General features: G+C 27.1%; 1 protein-coding gene across 1 annotated transcript; it reads right to left on the minus strand.

The window, feature by feature from the left end:
• Window positions 1-11,425: 11,425 nt before the first annotated feature.
• Window positions 11,426-19,888, minus strand: LOC103869181 (transcription factor bHLH87). The gene has a single exon (XM_033291583.1). It carries the CDS (start codon window positions 12,781-12,783, stop codon window positions 11,785-11,787), a length of 999 nt encoding a protein of 332 aa, XP_033147474.1. The 5' UTR covers window positions 12,784-19,888; the 3' UTR covers window positions 11,426-11,784.
• Window positions 19,889-20,828: the final 940 nt, after the last annotated feature.

The raw sequence follows: 20,828 nt of genomic DNA on the forward strand, positions 1-20,828 counted from the left end.
GATTTGCAAATTTAAGGTCTTGAAAATATATAACAATTGACTTCCATTGGAAATTTCCAAAACAGAAAAATTGGTCTTGAAAATATAACAGTTGACTTCCGTTGGTAATCCCCTATATATTATTTGAGAAGCATTGCAACATTTTTTTATAGCCACATGTCATCACTAGAATGATTCTTAGAATCCTTAGAGAAATAGGTTGGTCTATCTAAATATATAATAAGCTTTTTATTAAACCACAATAAATACATTATTAATGTGCTTCATTATTTCCTTAAATAAGATTATAGAATTTGCCTAATGTGACTAAAGTATATATGACAATTAATGATTTTGAATAATAAAGATTTGATAGAAATAAGTGTGTATTATAATTATATTTGTTTAATTTTAAGCTATTAAAATAAATTAAACCATCATAGTAACCATATAATAAAAATTAAAAAATTATTTATATATTATAGTTTGAATTTTTAAAAAAGAGTATAAATTACTAAAACTATTAAAAGTTTCACATTCAAATTTTGTGATCTATGATTTAAAAATTTTGTTATGACATGATACAAATAATTAAAAAATAATATAAGTTGAAAGTCTCATTTAATAAGTATCAATTATAAAAGATATATAAATATAAGTATCATTTTTAATTAAACTATATGGCATATAAAAATACATCAATATCTTAATTTTGAAATTTACTTTGAACATTTTTTTGATAAAAAATTTGAAAAAATATTGACAACTTAATTTTTTAAAATATTATAAATTACTTAAACCATTAATCCCACAATGAAAATTTTGTTATTACTAATTTAGACTTTTTGTTATAACAGATACAAATGAAAAATAAATATGAGCAAAAAGCATCATATAATAAATATTAATATTAAAATATACCATATATATGTTACTATCATTTAAATTTAATTATATATTATATGAAATAGAAAAAATATTTTTTCGATTTATAAAATTTATTTATATGTTCGCACCAATTTAATTATATAAGTAGTAGATAATGAATTTTTAATTATTTAATATATATTTATTATTTCATAATATGTTATAAACATATAATATAAAAAATAATTTATATATATAATGTTCATCCCGCGCAAGGCGCGGGTCTTAACCTATGTGATAAGTATAAACACAAATTTGGACGTAACAAACGCTCAATATTATCTTCAAAATAACATCGCCTAATGATAAGTCAATTAAATCATAAACATCTAGTTAACATTATGGGTCTAAATGGTGACCAAGAAATAAAAAGGAATGATGCATTCTTTGCTATTCCTAATTCTTTTTACCATTTATAAGGAATAATTTTTCCTTTCTGTTCCTTCTCATTCCTTTTATTCTAGAGGAATATAGAATAAATTTGTTTCTCACTAAAATTGATAAGGAATAATGTTCCTCTTTATTCTTCTAATTTTATTCCTCTGCATTTTTTCCCTACTCATTCATATTGTTCATATATTGGTCACCAGTTAGAACCTATGTATACTTATAGAAATGATTAAGAGAATTCATAGATATTTTTTTAAAAAATTGGTTTTAAGTGGTTTTGTTAGTGTGTGAGTAATACAAACCTTTCTATATTGGATGTATAACATAATCGAATAATCTCGATATTACTTTATTCATTTTTCATGATCTGAAGCCACAATTGGTCAAAAATTCGTCAAAAATTCCTGACGGATTTATCTAGTTCGTAGAAATCCGTCAGAAATTTTTGATGAATTCCCGACGGTTCTTGGTTTCGAAAATCCATCGGAAATCGAAAATAAACTTGGATAATTTTCTCTCCAAAAATTTAGTTACCGCTGAACTGAAAATTTCCAATGGATTCTTGACGAATATTTTATGTCAGAAATTTAATGCATATTGTGAAAAACTTATTCTTCCTCATTTTACTATATCTCTTTCTAAAAGAAAAAAACTCTCTTCTCTCACCATTCTCTCCTAAAATCGTCTCCATGTCTCAATTTATATCTAAATCATGTAAGTTTCCATTTTTGATGAGATCGTTTGATTAAAAACATGTTAGATTATCGATTTTATTGATTTGAAAGTTAATTAGGGATTTTGAGTTTAGATTTAAGATTTTGTTGTTTGTGTTAGGTTTTGTTAGTTTTAGGAATAGTATTTTTTGTTTATCAAATTTATAAGATGGTTTTTGAATAAACTGAATTTTACATTTTAAACTAATTATTCTAAATTTAAAAAAAAATCAATATTAATTTTTATTGAATTAAAAAAGCAATTATCATAAAAACGTGAGATAACTGTTTTAAAAAAATTATAAACTTTCAAAAATATTTATGAATTGTCTTCAAATTTTACAAAACATTTATTTGTTTGTAAGATGTTTAAAACTATATTAAAAAACGTTTTCGATTTTTAAAAATATTTTTAATACTTTGAAGAATTTTTAGATAAGTTTTTATTAGTTTTAGAAATTTTTATTTAACTTTTAACCATCTTTTATATTTTATATATTTTGTTATTATATATAAAATAATAATTTTAAAAATGTGTTTGTTTACGATGTGTTAGTTTTATTTATAATTTTTAAGTTAGGAATTTAGTTTAGATTTTTCATGTTATTTCTATATTTAAAACCTTTTAACATTATAAACATTTTTTTTAATTTTAGTTATATTTTTATATATTTTAAAAATGTTTTATTTATTTTTAAATATACTTTTAAAAAATAAATTACTTTTTATAAATATTTAAAAATTTCCGGCGGACTTCTTTCGGTAATTTCTGACAAAATATTTTTGATGAATTGTTTTGGCGAAAATCTGTCAAAAATATTTCCGACATATTCCTGATAAAAATCCCTGATTGATTATTTTTCAATGCTCTAGACCCGACGATACATATTCGTCAGAAATCCATCGAGAATGGCCTGACGGATTCCCAACGAATACATCCGTCGAGAGTCGAATGTTTTCTTGTAGTGATAATCTTAAAACTTCAAATTCATGAGCTATATATATATATATATATATATATATATATATATATATATATATATATTTAAGTTCTTTTGATCGTAAATTTTCTTTAAATTCTCTGTACTTACTATTATCTTTTATAAATCATTTTGGCTTAATTTATCATGTAACTTAGATCTTTTTAAAATTGAATCTAAATAAATTTACTTGTGGATTCATTGATTCCTCCTCATCCAAGATTCACCCCAAAAATCCAATAGATTTTTGAATTATGGGAGATAGTGTACACTGTACACTACAACAATTGATTTAGCTCATAGCACACTTACTCATGAGTCATGCTTACAAATTACAATCTTACATTATACACACGGTTTAACTTTTACAGTTGGTAAACTCTAAACGAAATTAACAACAAACTTAACAACCAGCTAAAACCAAGATTTAAACAATCTCAAAGTTACCATCCAAACCAACTCCGGTTAGTTAAACCAGGATTCCGATGTACAGAACGTCTAATCTGATAACAAATTAATCTCGGGATCAAGAGTCAAGACTTATTAAAATCGAAACATTGGTCAGAAAGCTTACGAAAATTTTGGTTAGCCCAAAACAAAAAAAATGGTTTCCAATCCATTTTCTTTTGTTTTTTCATGGTAATAAATGGGTCGTAGGCCCTGGTATGGTTCAAAGTATCTAAGCTCTAAATATGTAATCAATGGGCCCGAGATGAATCATACCGTGGAGGATAAGAAGCATCTGCCAATCTATACTATTAAAGAAGTATAATTAGGTGTTCAAAAAAAAAAACTATTAAAATATAATTTTTATTAGAATTCTATCCTTATTTTTTAGATTTATTTATAATTGCATAACATTACCTTTTCTATTTTTATTAAATCTATACTATTAAAAAAGAAACATTCTGGAAAAATCTACTTATGCAAAGTTGTTGGACCTTTTCGTTAGATTTAATTTTTATTTTGGTCTTGTTTTATATATTTGTAATACTACCTTACTCAATAATATTATTACGTACATTTATCCCATTTTTACTCCTTTTGTGAGTTAACCACTATAACAACCACATATGTTTTTATCTTTAATTTAAAAGCACTACTGCAACCGTATATATTGCAATGTAATAGACATATTCTCTTATACATATTCCTTCCCTATTCTAAAACATATTATATTCTTCTTAACTCTTTGTTAACACATAATCCTTTTTAAAATATGTTGCATGCGATATATTAATTTAAAACTACGTTTTTATTACATTAATAATATAATGAACTTCTTTGATTAAAAACATATTATTGCATTCTATCAAAAGCAATAAATGACTTTTTATTGATATTCAAAATAGCAATTTATTTTATAATTCATGAATAATTGCATATAGAGTTATTAATTATTTAAAATTAAAGAATTATAGTTTATATTAACGACACACGCAGAATAATACTAAATTCACTTAAGCCTATTAATAAAATTAATATTATACATGCAGAATAATGTTATGCATTCCACATATCCTTTATAAATGACAGATGCACAATAATATTAAATTCGCTTAGACCTATTAATAAAATTAATATTATTCGTACGTCCATTTTAGAAATCATAAATTTAATTTTATTAATAGATCTAAACCCATTGTATGTTCTAAATAGAAAAAAAAAAAAATTATCTACGTTAAAATTGTAATGTTATTGATCACTGCAAAACCTATAACTTAAAATGCATAATATAAATACGATATATTTACTTTATATGAAAAATAAAATATTTATTTAGTTTCATGTACTATTATAAAGTATATGAAAAGTTTAATCAAATTTTAAAAGAATATTATAAGATTTTTTCTGTATTCTAACGGGTGTTGGTTTACGGGTTAATGCGGGTTTATAGGTTTTTTCGGATTCTCAATTAATAGGTTTTCTTTAAATCTGAATTTTGTGAAAATATATCATTTGATAGAACCTCTGATTAAATGTTATATGAAAAATAGAAACCAGCATTATACACGAAAACCGAATTTACCCGTTCAACCGCGGATCTGGTTCGGATATAAGAGTATTTCTTATGTCTTAATTCGTCTAACCCTAGATATGTACCCACACTAAAAAGAGTTAAATAATTTGTAAAAAAAAATAGAATGCTTTCTTTGCACCATTTAAATATATATGCACTATTAGTCATCAGGATTCATTTTTGGTTCATGTATTTTTGTTTTTGATATTTTGGTTCTAAACATTTAGGAACCGTTCTGGTATTTACAAAGTTTGTTTGATTTCAGTTGGATTATTTTGGATTTTGGTTTCGGTAAAATAGAAAAGTTGGGAAACGGCAAATATGCAAAAATAAAAAAAGGGTCCAATTCAGTTTCGTTCGATTCTGATTTTTTGGGTAATTGCAGATTTGTAGATAAAAATATAGGATAATTTTAGTTTTCAGTTTAGATATCAGGTAATTCGAGTTGTTCGTACAAAGTATCTGATAATTCAGATAATTTTGTAATACAAAATATCCAGGTAATTTGGTGATTCAGATAATTCATAATATAAAATATTATTTTATGATATTTGGTTATTTAAAAATAAAATATAATTAATAATTGTAAGCATATAATTTTATTTTTAAAATTCAGATATCCATTTGATTCCAAGTTTGGTTTCAATTTTCCGGTTTTAAAGATATATGATATGTTATGTTATTTATGAAATTCAGTTCACTTTTGATTTCAGTTTTTTCAGTTTAGTACGGTTCGGTTCGCGTCAAACCTATACAATATCTTATATAGAAATTCATTTTTAAAAAAATATTTAATTTCGAAGACAAATTTAATTTCGAAAACAAACCCGCGCTTTTCAAGAGCGGCTCAAAATCTAGTATCTACCTTTAGTTACAACCAATCAAAAGGTATTTATTATGCTAACCAATTACATGCAAACAGTATTTAACTAGATGATAACCCGCGTGCATGCGCAGAAAGAGTTCTTATAATAATGTTTTGTTTATGAAATAGTTTTAACATTTGGCAACACTACAATCTTTATCGATTATAAAATGACGAATATAAATGTTGGTCTCTTAAATATATCATCGTTGATGAATAGTTAACATATTACATCTCATTTTAATTATTTTTAAGACTTCATATGCACAAAAAGAAATTAAGTTTTGCGGCTAACACAAATCACCAAAACCAAATAGGCAACATCGATTATCAAATGTATAATGACAAAAGGGGATTAAGTTTTCTTCTATCAAGTTGTTTACTATTGGCTCTCCATAAGTGATTTCATTTTTTACCTCTATAGAATTGTTCTTTCGTTCTCGTCTTTGTTTCATTGATATGAGTTAAGTTTTTTTTTAACTTCTTTTTTGAATTCATTGAATTACATAAGTGTCAATTAAAAAAAATGGACATCTGTAAAAATTAGTTTCTCTCCATATATATATCTAAGAATCAAAATGTTGAAAAAAAATCATCGGCAAACTATATTAACAGGATAGTGTTCAAATCTAATATATCAAGTGTTATAGAATATAAGTGCAGACTCGAAATATAAATGTATGTCTAGTATATATTCACCAGCTCGGTCTAAAAGTAACAACTAAACAAATTATTTATTTCACCAGTTTGGATAATATCTGAATCCGAAAGGGTAATATCCGAACCCGAATGAATATCTGAAGATAACCAAACATAAGTATACTTAACCCTACATTTCTAGTTTATTTTTCTCATTTTATTAAAAATATTTATATTAATGATGCTTATTGCTCAAAATTAGATAATGTACATATAATTATGGATAAAATCATTTGCTACTCACTTGAAATACATATCAAGCTCTTGTTTCTTGCATTAACAAAAGTTGCATCTAAAATTTCAAAACAACAACTAAATTAATATCTTTCTATTTTTAAAGTTTTATCTCCAAACCTATTAGTAGTTTAATCTTTTAAAAATTAGAAAACCAGTTAAGTTAATATATATTTTAAATACAAAAACTTAGAAGATGAATAATTTACTTATTTTTTCTTCAAAATGTAAATATCCGAACCCAAGCAAAAATATCTGAACCCGAACATAAAATATCTGAACCCGACTCGAAGTGTAGAAATATCCAAACGGGTTCTATACCTTTATACTGAAATATCCGATACAAACCAAACTTGTATCCGAACGTCCAACCCTATGATATATGATCATTTTTATCTTGCTTGAACAAAAAAAAAAGTTAAACCATTGATCACAACATTTTTAATGTGGGACTTTTACCATTTTTTGGTAATTTGTAGTCGTTTTTAAAAATTCAAAATATAACGTATAAGAAAAAAATCTAATTTTCTTATTATATGCTTACTGTGATTGTTTAATTTCTTTTAAAAGTATAAAATTAAACAAAAAAAAGAGGTTAGAATTTTTTTATCAAATATGTATTATTCATAATCATTAATTGTTATATATATGTTAACCATATTAGGTAATTCTGTAACTTTTATTTAAGAAAATAAAAAAATATTCTTTTGTACTTTATTAATTAATTTGATATTTAGTTTAATAAAAACATAGTATACACTTATATGAACCAACTTATTTTTCTAACAATTGTAAGAATCATTCTCGTGATGACAAGTGGCTACAAAAACATGTTGTAATGCTCGAGGATTAATATATAGGGGATATATTTCCATTTTTGTCACGTTTTAATAACCAATTATATGTAAGTAATATTTAATATAACTCCAACTTAATCACATTCTTTTCTAACCAATTATATTCAAGCACTATTTAAAAAAAAATCAAACTAAACGATACACTAAATTTAAATTATTTAAAATTCACTTTACACCATAAATAAAAAGGTTGATATCCTAAATCACTCAAGTATAACTTTGACCTACACAAACCCTAAACCCTAACATACATACAATTAAATTTTAAAACTTATCATCAAATTAAATTTTAGATCTAAAATTAATAGAAATACAAACTTATCATAAATTATTAATAACAAAAAAAACTAATGGCATATCAAATTTTTTGCAATTTTCTATTATCATTATTTCATTTTTTTCAAATGACATAATAAAAATTTCATCAAAGTCTAAGAAATTACAAGTTTTTTTTTCAATCTTATGTAAGATTAAAAAGTATGAGTTATTGGTTAAAAGGATTTTAAAAATATTATCATTTTTTGGGTATTTAGCGGATCATCCGATATTGGATCGTGGGTTAATAACGAGGTTTATGATTTTTTACAAAGTTTTATCGGATTTTTAATTAACAAATTTTTATTAAAACCTAACCGGATTATACACAGTTCCCGGGTCTATCTGTTCAACCACGATTTGGGTCAGATATGAAAACATTGCTCGGAAATTAAAAAATATAATAGAATAATTTTTTTTTTGAAATACTAATAGAATAAATTTTAAATTATTTGTTTGACCTAAAATTTATAAATTCAATCATATTATATCAGAATGTTAAAAATATACATGTATTTTTAAGCATAGATCAAAATCTAGTTTATATTAAAGTGATCTTCTTCTGTACGCGTTCCATTTCATGTATGAAAATTTAATGTCTGTTTATTTCAAGCCCAAATAATATCAACAATGTTCATGCATGGTCATCTAGTTACATTTTTCAGTATTGTCGTGAAATTGTTTTGGTGTTTCTAATTGTCTCAGTCACTAATAAGATAAAGCTATAATGAATATAATTGTTCTAATTATTATCTTACTACAAAGTTTACTTAATTAATTGCATATGTGCTAATGTGCATTAGTTCGATATAAAAGGTTATACTTTAATTTGGTTTATTTTAAATTATCTCATAAAATTTACTTTATGTTGGTATATTGTAGTATTTTTACCTAGTAGTATATTCTGGTAAGTGCATACAAATTTTTAGCGCAAAGATTATCAGGTTACGTGAAATGATTAAAAGAGAACTTATTTTAACATAAAGAGAACTAATATACTATTAATATTTACACCAAAAGAAAACCTATATTGCTTTGAAAAGTTGAAAAATTCAAATTGATTTTCTGAAAGAAGAACAAGTTGAGGAATAATTAATGAAATAGAAATGATGATAATGTAGGGGTATATCATATCGGTTGATGATTGTGGACAACTGGATGCTGTTTTCGTTAATTATAAGCTAAGAAGTTGCCAAGTTGATGGAGTAAGAAATATTCAGCTCTTGTCATCAAGTGTGTGTATATCCTCTGATTTGACAAGATACTTTGTTCTTGAAGTTAATTTTATTTGCCCTAATAATTATAATACTTAATAAGTGGATGGACATGTGTACTCATGAGGTTGTTTGTTTGATTTTGCGGACCATGTCTTTGTACCATAATTTTGGAGGATTTTCTCTTTTGAATTCTAATGATTAGTAGGACCAAAATCTCGGATTTATTAAGTAATTAAGGTTCTATGTTAAACTTTCCGAAAATAGGTTGCTTCAGAGGAACATCTTTGTCTAAAACGTTACACGGAAACAAACAAAAAACCATAACCGTTCAAAGAAAAAGTCAATAAACATGATCGATCTCTCTTATCTCACCAGCTAGCAAACCTCCATCGAATCCTGACTTTTCTTTTGATTATAATATAGTTTTTTTATAAAAATGATTGTGTTCTTAGAGTTTTCCGTTTGTTGGGAGTCAACTTGAATATATGATATTATAATATCTAATGTAAAAAGCATATTTTATCTACCAAATCATCCAATTTATATACTTGACTTAAAATGTTTGTCGTTATAGATAAGCCTGTTTTTCATAACAAGCTACCAAACCAAGTCGGTTGCATCTCGGACTCGGATTGTTTCATTACTTTGATGACTCAATAACCGTTATACACTTAGACTATAATTTCATCGCCGGGTTGCAATAGGCCTTAATTATGGGTCTTTTCCACATGTAACTGCATATAGTGTAGTTTTTTAACTAGGAGTTTGGGTTTGGAGTGTAGTCTCTTCTTGGTCTGGAACCAATCTATGCTAAGACAAAACATGATGTAAATTGTAAAGCATCTCTTATATCAAACACACACACTAAAAGTCCAACAATACAGTCAATACTAACTCTTGCGTTTAACCACTAGCGTACTTCATAGTTCAGTAGTAAATAGACTATATGTGTAATTAGACCGTTTGTGCTTCCGTGTTCTGTTGTTTTCAGTAACATACCTTCTGGATTGAAAGTTTGAAACCAAAGTAGCGATCCAGTCATGATATTAACACAAAGTCACAGACGACTACATGTCACAATCTTTTTCATTTATGTAGTCTACGTTTTATAAGACTGTATACATCACGACATCAGTTTTTCTAAAACATGATGGAACACATTATGTATATTAAAGACCTTATAAGTTACATGCAGAACACATGGAGTTTTCTGGATTTAAACAGATCAAAAGAGTTCCATTTAATTAGTGTAACTAAACCAGACTAGTGCATGGGTTGCGGTTTACCGGTCCAAGTGATCGAATCAGATGGGTGGTGATTATCCGATTTTGACATCCGGTATGACACTGAAAAATGTAAAAATACACCCAAGTAAAAAAGAACACATCCATAAAAGAACAATATAAATAATAATAAACGAGGAAGATGGTGTTTAGGAGATATTAGGGGGAGAAACAAGACAAAAACCAAAAGACAAAAAAGAAGAATAAAAAGAGAGGGTGATAGAGAGAAGCATGTGGTGAGCATTTTAGGGTGTTCGAGTCAGGTGCGAGTTCTATTCTCAAGGCGCACGCCTTCAACATTCTTAAGTCTTTATTAATCTCTAAACAAACTGTTAAATCTCTGTCTTTATATACAACCAAACAAAACAACACAGTTCTGTTAAGATAAATTTAATATAAAGTATATAATAAATTTCTTCCACCAACTAATTCTATTCAGCAATCAGCATATATACATACTGGCCTTTGGCTGAAATTTATCCTGGAAGTAAAAACAGATCTGAAGTCAATTTTTGTGGATCAGTGTTCCTAAGTTAATTTATCCAGGGCTTCTGGTAAAGGGCTCACGGCTGTGAGTTCTGTCACCTGGATTAGAAATTCGGCCACTGGAAAATTTACATGTAGATCTCCCAGCGTCCGAAACTGAAGACCGTTCACGGAGTGCCACATGGTGACATTCTGGCAGCGTCTTTACTCGCTTCGGTCTCTAGTCTGGACGACTACGGTGGGACCAGGATACTCGGTTATATAAAAAAAAGTGCCAATATAGTAAAGAAAAAAGCCTTTAAAATCTTGCAATATAGTTATTGATATTTATATAAAGTTTGAGCGACAGTTTATAGATTACAAGAAAAAGAGGATGAATATTTAATCAGTTATTATTCTAAAGAGTTCTCCAAGAAAAGCTAAAACTTTTTAACAAAATTGTAAAAAAAGATAATAGAGATAGAGGCACTTTCTAAACACTTTTGCTAATAATCATTTCTTCATAATTGCAAGTATCTTACGGTTTCTTTCCTCTAGTAAAATAATAAAAGGGTGAAAAAATGTTGCAGAGAGAGTAAATTAACATCTTTAGGGCTCTGTTTTTCACAATTTCAACCCTCGAAATTCCACAGATACTACAAAAAAAAAAAGATAATTAAAAAAAGAACTTTGTATGAAAAGAAATGCAGAAAACAAAGACTGGAAAGTAGAAACAACACTGCCCAACACAACATTCTTGCCTTTTCTTGAGAACTGCTAAAACAATCAAGAAGCTATGATTCTGTTGATGATGATGATGATAATGATGAACTGACATGTTTAGATCTGATTAGGGTTTTGCATGGGAAGAAAAGAAGGGTGGAATAAAGGAGAGGAGAAGGAGAGATTGGTTGGGTCAAGCTTGGGTCTCAAGTTTTCTAAAGCCTTTACTTGCGCTCTAAGGAACTTAAGATAATTAGCAGCCTCATCAAGCATTGAAGCAGTGTCCATCTTAGTCCCACCTGGAACCAATGTCTGTAAAACCCTAATCTTCTCGCTTATCCTCTCCCTCCTCTGCCTCGCCGCCACCGTTTGAGGATCCGTCGATATCTTCACGTTCTTCCTCTTAGGCTTCTCCACGGTCTCCAAACCGAAGTTCACCGGTCTGAACGCAGCCGCTCTGTATATCATCTCCTTCATCTGCGCGATCGCTTCTGCATCTGGCTCGGCATTATCAGACAAAGAAGCTGAATGTCCGAAACTGATGTTGGAAGAACCACCTCCTTTCTCTGTTCTTGGTTTCTTGGATTTTGATTGATTCTCATCGTAAATGAGCTTGAAGCTTCCCTTGTCGGAATCATCTTGAGGATGATGGACAAGACGGAAGTGACTTCCTGTCTCGTCTCTGTTTCTCTTCAAAGACTTAGGCTTTGTTGTTGTCTCTGTAGTGATCTCTCTGTTCTCAGATTCTGCAGATGAGATTCCTCCACCAAAGCTCCAAAGAGTCTGACAATCTGAGAAAAGCGCAGAGATTCCTTCGTCGTCTTCCGTCGAAGTGTTCGTCGTCGCTGATAACAAACACTCCAGCGATGATGGATCTATGGAAGCAGCTCTGTTTCCGACATGTTGTTGATGTTGAATCTCAGCAATGACTCCAAGATCGGACATGAAACAGCTGCCACGATTCGGATTAATGAGCTGGTGAGAGGAAGAAGAAGAAGAACAGAGCTCTCGAGGGATCAGCCCATTGCCTCCCCAGATCAAATCTGATCCTTGATGCTCCATGGTTCGGTTCGTGCCGTACATAGCTTGCGCATAAACCGATTCTAAACCTTCCATTGGAACACAAAAGAGGAAGAAAACAAAGAGAAAGAGAACAAAGAGATGAGTGCAGAGAGGAAACTGATAACGGTTCTGCTTTATAGAGTTACAACCCCCAAAAGGGAAAGAAACAGAAAGAGGATTTGCTCAGAAAGGAAAGAAAGTAATGAAGGCTCTGTTTCTGTTCTGTTTCTATAATGAGCTCTGCTTAGAGTTATAGATGTTTTGCTATAAAGAAAGGACTTGCTACACCTCTATTCATATACCCCAGATTTGTTATGAGCTCATTTGTTATTATGCACATAGGTATATATATATATATATATATTTTTTAAAAAATATATATATATATACGTATAGATATTTGTATATTATTATAATTTAAAAGGTCCCAGCTTTTGATGAGATCAATTGTTCCTCTGAATCAAGCACTAGTTCTGTATATTGGTATGGATGGTTAATTTTTAAATTAGGGTTAAGCTCGAAATAACCCATTTGAATTATAATTTTAAAAGTTAACTATATGACCGCCGTCAAAAAGGCTTTAGATAGATAAAGAACATTTGATCCCTTGACTAAACCCCAGATTAGTCTTGCATTTGCTTTGAGGTTTTTTTTTAATAACTTTTATGATAAATATTTGAACATTTGTATCATATTAAGTAGTGTTTTAGGAGAGAAATTCAGTACATTATTAGTTCATCCGTGTAATTATGTGAGTTTGAATCGCGTATGTTACCATAACTATAGAAATATATATTGAAAAAGAAATGAAAAAGACACAATATTTAAGTGGATAAACCTCAATATGAAAATTATATCCACTTTCCCCCCCGCAGATTTGAGAGATTGGGTTCTATAATTAAAAAAAACAAATTAATTAAATATTGTAGCATTAGTACATATACAAATTTTATGGTCAATAATTTGGGATATTTTATGATCAATATTGTGTATACCGGATATTTTTAGAAATATTTTAAGAGATCATAAACCAGGATTAGTCTCAATCCACCTATTTTTACAACGTTCAAATGAGTTCGTTAAATTCCCTAATACTAAATTTCAAAACACCACCGAAAACATAAACTTTTGATTTTAGAACAAGTGTGCAACAACATTCCGAACGTAAACTTGATACCTCTCGTAAACCAGATTTATTCTTTACTTGATCCGAAATTTATTTTAGTTTTCGTGAGTAGCTGATTCAAAATCAATGTTTTACACATACTTTACATCATCACCAACTCACTTTTATAATTTCCTCTAAAATAAAAAATTCTGTTATAAATGTATATTTTAAAAAATATAGGTCTTTGTAATAGATTTTCTCTATTTTTAATAAAAATATAGAGAAATTCTATTTTTCATCTAAATATAGAATCAAAATAGCATTTTCTAAAAATAGAAAAATTGTATTGACCATCTCCATAATAAAATTCTTTTATTTTAGAAAAGAAACATAGAAAAATATAGAAACAAGTCTGAAAAGCTCTAAGATAAAAATGAAATTACTAATGGAAGTTGGGAGATGATCTTAAATCTATACTACTAATACACATATGTATATATATGAGGTTGGTATGCATTATCGTTCCTGGATTCGAAGAGCATCTTTTCGTAACCCTAGAAAACATATACAATAATTGATAAAACTATAGAGAATATGATTATGCACTTGATGAAAAGGGAGATGTAATTTAAAATCTATGAGTGCTTGAGCAGAGAAAAAGGACTGACATCCTTTTAGTATCGTGCGAACTGAAAAGTTTACGGGAAATGTCGAAACGAAGTTGCGAATTAGGGTTTGATTTCATTTTCGTGAATAAAAGATTTATGTTAAAGTACATTTTATATTATATCTAATCATAGGTTTGATCATGATCAAGCTGCAAAAGTAACTTGTAAGTTATATACCATTTCTTATTCTTCTAGCTGTTGGTTTAGTTTACCTTTTCGTTATCATCATGAGTCAATAATGATCAATATAATATCTTCATATGATATCGATCTACATATACTGTACACTTTTTGCAAACGAAAATTATAAAATGTATGTTTAGAACGTAATATTAATTTTTAAAATACTAACGTTTATTCCAATTATTTGTCATGTCATGTAAATATATAACTGTACATGAAATGGTATCAAGTACATAAAAAGTGAAAAGCTTAACCAAATCAATCAAAATGGAAAGCACATTACCAAACCTTTTTGGGAATTTAGTTACTTTTAGTTACAACTTACAAGATATAACGAAAGCGAACGTATATAATGAAAATATCGTAGTTTTACAATGTCATAATATATTTCCATATTTGCGGAAATCATTTTTTTTTTTGCGGAAATAGTAATAAAATGTACAGTAATTGCCATTTTACCAATACGGAAGTGTAAATATACCAAACATCTTCCATTATATATTATCTTCAAATTTAGAATGTATATTTCAGTTTACAAATAATCCAATCAAATTAATATTACCTCAATATTCAAGTTTGAGTCCTCATGTAAAAATGAAAAAAAAAACATGGGGATTTTCTATTAGTAGAATTGAGAACAAAATAAATGGAAATATTGTAGGGGTAAGAAGACACAAATAGCAACATCAGCTGGGAATAAAAGAAGAACTCTGGTTTAGTGTAAATTATACAAAACATCGCAATCTGTAGAACGGTGAGAAAGAGAGAGCAAAGAAGGCGACATGACCTCCCTGCCCAACCACATGCCTTCCATAATCCCACGTACAGCTCATTCAATTTTTTGCTTTTGTTTTTATAATTGTCAACTTTGTTATATCGTTTTATCCCACTGGTTTGCCCTCTCTTACTCATGTTTTACACTTACCATCGATGTTTTCTTCCTCCAGATAAATAAACAAACAAAACGTTGGTGGATTTATAAGCAGGTGTTACGTACAGTTTGAGCTCTCTAATCACACATATATACACAAAAATTTATAACAATTATTTTTTATCTGCTCTCGTGATGTATAAGAGAATAAGAAAAAAAAACCCAACATAATTCAATATAAGTGATTTCGTTATGTACTATGGATGTGTAAAAATATAAGTTAAAAAAAAAGAATCATCATTAATATACTAAAATCCCTTTCTTTCATTTTATAATTATGGTACATAACTTTATTTAGCTAAATATATATGTTAGTGATCACTAGATTATTTCGTACTATCATTTTATTAGAATTAAGTTTGACAACAGTCAAATCCAAATATATATATATATATATATATATATATATTCCCAATATTTTCAGAAAACACACATATATAAAAGAACAATTTTTTAAGAACGTAATTTATATAGATATAATACATAAAAATTTAATCTCTAATTTTTTTCTTTCTAAACCCTAAACACTCCATAACTGCGTCAAGACTTAAAATCCAAAATTTTTTGTTAAGATCCTATTCATTAAAATTTTATCAACCGTTTTAATTAATCTGAATCAAAGTTTTATACTCCTTCTGTTTCATAAAAAGTATCAATTAGACATTTTTCACATATATTAAAAAACTGATTGAAATTTATTTATGTTTTCATTAATGTCATCTATTTAACCAAAATCATTTTAGATAAATACATTTATTTATAAGATCAATGTATTTTACAATTAATATTGAGCTAATTGTATTAAAATTATAGAACGACATTTTTATGCAACAAGAAAAAAAATGTTAAAAAGTAATAGTTAATGTGAAATAGAGGGAGTAATACACAAAACCCTGGTTTATAATTTTTATATAAAACCTGGTTTAAATAAAATATAATCGAACTCGTTACTTCAAGAGTCCAAGTCTCCGATCATTTTTGTTGACATGTTATGTGTGGATGGATTATAACAATCAGTTCTGATAACAATATTATTATACATAATTATTAACTAATGTTCAATACAGCATACGATTTGATTGATAAAAAGGCGACAATATTTAGATAGAAATGCATTTATCTTCTGCAAATGTAGCTTATTTAAAATGTCTTTCTTGAAATGTCGAATGTGCAAACTAAATATAGAATAATCATCTACAGAAAAATGATCTCTGCACCAAATGCGTATAACCATAGATGGAAGGTAAATGAAGATCAACATCACATTCACAGTTGTTGACATCCTTAGGATACTCATAACGAAAGAGACATTACTTTGTCTATTCATGTGAACGCAATTTTCTTCTTAATTTTTTTTTTGAATAATCCCAAAAACATATATTAATTGGCAGACCCATAAAAAACAAAAATTCTCAAATCAATACTTCTCACACCTCAACCGGGAACCAAAAATGTCGGTCGAGAACAACTTCTCACCTTTAATTCACGAATTTGACTTCCCAAGGTCATGCATCCCATCCAATGTACCAAAATTAAAATCGACCGCGTCGGTTTACTAAGTCAACTTGGGGGAATAACTGCAACACGTATGATCATGAGAAAACATTAATAGACCGGACGTCTTAGGTACATACATAACTGAACAGAGATCATAGATTTGAGCTCTTGATGTTTCTTTCTAAAGAACCATAAGAGATTAGTGTAGAAACGTAATGTAACGTTTTGTCGGGGGCATGTCCATGATTCTGCACCCATGATAAAGAGATCAAGGTGGTCCATTATCTTATATATGTCAAAATATGAAACATTTTAAGAGCAAAACCATTACATTCTTTCTCTTTCAGCTACTTTGGCTCGGTTCGGTACGATTTCAATGGTCCAGACCGGAGCTGTACAAGTAAGCGAAGCTGAAGAAGCACTTGACTCTTATTCACTCTTCCATTATTGATGGCTCACACGTGAACACAACGTTCTCCACATGCACGTGGCTCTGTATAATTGGTTGTTATCCTAGAGGATAGTCGTCCCACGTGGGAAATCAGCATGGCGTCATAATGTAGGGACCCCAAGTTTTTTTTTTGTTTTTGTTTTTATTTATTTTTGTTTTTCCAAATTTTAACTCAATTTCTTTTTCTGATGTATCTAATATTTTCGATGTATCACCCCCGTTAATGTATTGAATATTATCCTGTAGGAATAAATGAATCTTGACAAGGATATGAGTATATTTGGTATCTTCACACACACACACACACACGTACATATATATATATATATATATATATATATATATATATATATATATATATATATATATATATATATATCTATCTATCTATTTAATTATATTCATACATGTAATTCCATATAATTTTGACAATAAACTTATATTTAAAACTATTTGAACAAAAATCGATGGATTGAAATTTAACTTATAATTGTGAATGGAGTTTTATTTTTCAGGTATGTTCACGTTATATTGTTGTGTCGAATAATAACGGTCATTAACCAATGTTAAGCTTGGTTTTTTCTTTCTATTAACACAAAATATTTTTATTAATATATCTGACTATTTAAACTCATAATTGGTCATGAATATGAATGATTAGCTTTCTCCAGTAAAAATATAGAAAATGTAGTTTATTATATATAGAGATTACATAAAAGAGACTAGGTGAGGTCCCATACTTTGTGCGGATATATCTAACGAATTATAATTTTAATGTCAGTATTGTATTTATATAAATTATTAAATTTGACAAAAAATATTAAATCAATATTTTTATTTGTTGAGAGTTTTATTGGCCTTTATTTAACCAAAATTTAATTCCTTGTTGTGTGAATTTTTTTTTCTTATGGTTTATGCAGGATTCTTCATTTTGAAAATATTAATTTTCACTTCAGTGAGTACAAACATTGACTTTTGCGAAGTTTTTTTAAGATTGCAGAGTGGTAGTGTTTGTCTGTTTTTGATTGGTTTGACTCTAGTTATGAAATTTCAGAGCTTTTAGGTCAAATTCATATTAAAAAAAAATATACATAACCATGATACAAAGAATTATGAAGCCATTAAGGTAGAAACAACGGATATGTATAGAAAAAGAAGTTAAGATCACCATAAGTTGTAAGCGAATGAGCTAAGAAATTTTTTATTATCTTGGTGAAACAAAAGTAGGATCTGAGAAATTTCACTCCACATATAGATATCAAAATTGATATTTTAAATAGAGACATTTTCAATTTTCCTTCATATTGTATCAAATAAGATTTTACAGTCTCCGTCGACCATAATTGATTTGAATCTTATGTTGCATGTGTACGTGTCATCAATAAACCTTTAGCCTCAGTTTCCAGTGGTGTGCTTGAGAAACTTGTTTTTTTTCCTGAACCCCAATAAAGAGGTTTCCCTTCGTGGTTGCATATCTATGTCTTGTATCTTTGTTGAACCTACATCGAAATTTCATTTAGCAAAGTTTTTTGTAACCAATGGTTCTCGAGATCTTGATTTGAGGTGTACTGTCTTTTGCTGATCCTATTGAAGATACATTAGCTTGAATGCAGTTTACATGATTTTTATGTTCACTAGAGTCTGAATACGTAGCCACAAAGCAAACAATATCATCCTGAAGTTTCTTGAAATCATCTGAATTTATAAATATATTTATATAACTAAGAGGTGTGTCTTTTTGGACACATAACTTTCGATTGATGAATTCATTTTAACATAACTTCGAACAATATATAACCCATTTTTACCTAAAGAAATATATATTTATATTTTAATGAATGCAAGAAAAAATTCCCTTTTAATAATAATAAATAAGATTATATCATATATTAATGTATACTATACATTCTAATTATTATATTTTTTTTTCAAAACTGTTTATTATTAAAATATATAAGTATTATGAAAATATATATTAAAATTATAAAACTATTGTTTATTCCTAAATTATGGAGAAACTAACAAATAAACAAAACTAATTCTTAAATTATATCATAAGAAAATATATGGATATTTTAATGACATGCAGAAAAAGAAAAGTTCACTTTTAAATAATAATAAACTAGATTTTCACCCGCACAACTGTGCAGGAATATATTTTCACATTTATATATATATAGATATTTGTTTTTACATAATTACTATATATTTTTAATATTACTCACATATTTAAATCATATATATGTTGCTTATTATATATTTGTCCTATTGAATTTGTGTTTGATTACTAAACTAAATTTTTTAATGCATGAAACAACATATATAAAAATAATTTTGTATTTAATTTATTATAATCATGATCCGTAACTCAAATCGCTAGATTTTGTTAGTAATTTTTTAATGTTTATTAATTTTATATAATAAATTACTGTATAATAAAAAGTTTAAGATAAGATAAATTTTTATACATGTATTATATAGTTTACTAATATTAACCCGTTCAACCAACATATTATATTTTTAGCATAAATATTTAATATTTATGAAAATAAAATATGTTAACTTATCAATTTAAAATAATTTTATCATATTTTGTTCAATATAACGTTTTTATTTTAAAATGATAAATATTATTATAAAATTGATAAAATAGGATATAATTTTATTCTTTTAGTAACATTTCATTACTAATTACAAAATTAGTTGAAAATATTTATATTCAATTTATGACAATTAAGATCTTATTATAATTTTTTTAAGAGATTTGTTAGAATTTTAATTTTTTTAAAAAAAATTAAAAGATATAAAAGATATTATGATTAAAGTAGTTAAAAATATTATATATATTAGCATTAGTGATATACATTTAATAGAAAATTTAAATGATGGTCCAAATAAAAATATCATTCATCAAAAACATCATAATTTTTATTTTATTAGAAAACAAATTTGAAAAAATTAAAATAGAAATAAATATTATTTCTAACAAAATCTTTAAAAATTATTAGTAAATGTATTTTTGAAATTATTTAATTTATTTTTATTTAAATTTTTGTTTATAAACCAAAACTATATTCAATTTTAATTTCTAATTATATTTTATGATAATTTAAATAAAAGCTAACTAATTTTCAAAAGTAAATTTAAAAAGATTCTAAGAAGATTTTCAAAAGATTTTGTTAGAACATTTTAAATATATTCATTTGTATTTCAAATAAAAAGATAAAAATATTAAAAGATATAATAATGAACTTATGTAAA

The sequence above is a fragment of the Brassica rapa genome, chromosome A05 (genome assembly GCF_000309985.2).
Source record: "Brassica rapa cultivar Chiifu-401-42 chromosome A05, CAAS_Brap_v3.01, whole genome shotgun sequence".
Classification (NCBI taxonomy): domain Eukaryota; kingdom Viridiplantae; phylum Streptophyta; class Magnoliopsida; order Brassicales; family Brassicaceae; genus Brassica; species Brassica rapa.

What these genes read in the sequence shown, in the direction of transcription:
- LOC103869181 (XM_033291583.1), bottom strand. Translation starts at nt 12,783, where the DNA reads ATGGAAGGTTTAGAATCGGTTTATGCGCAAGCTATGTACGGCACGAAC.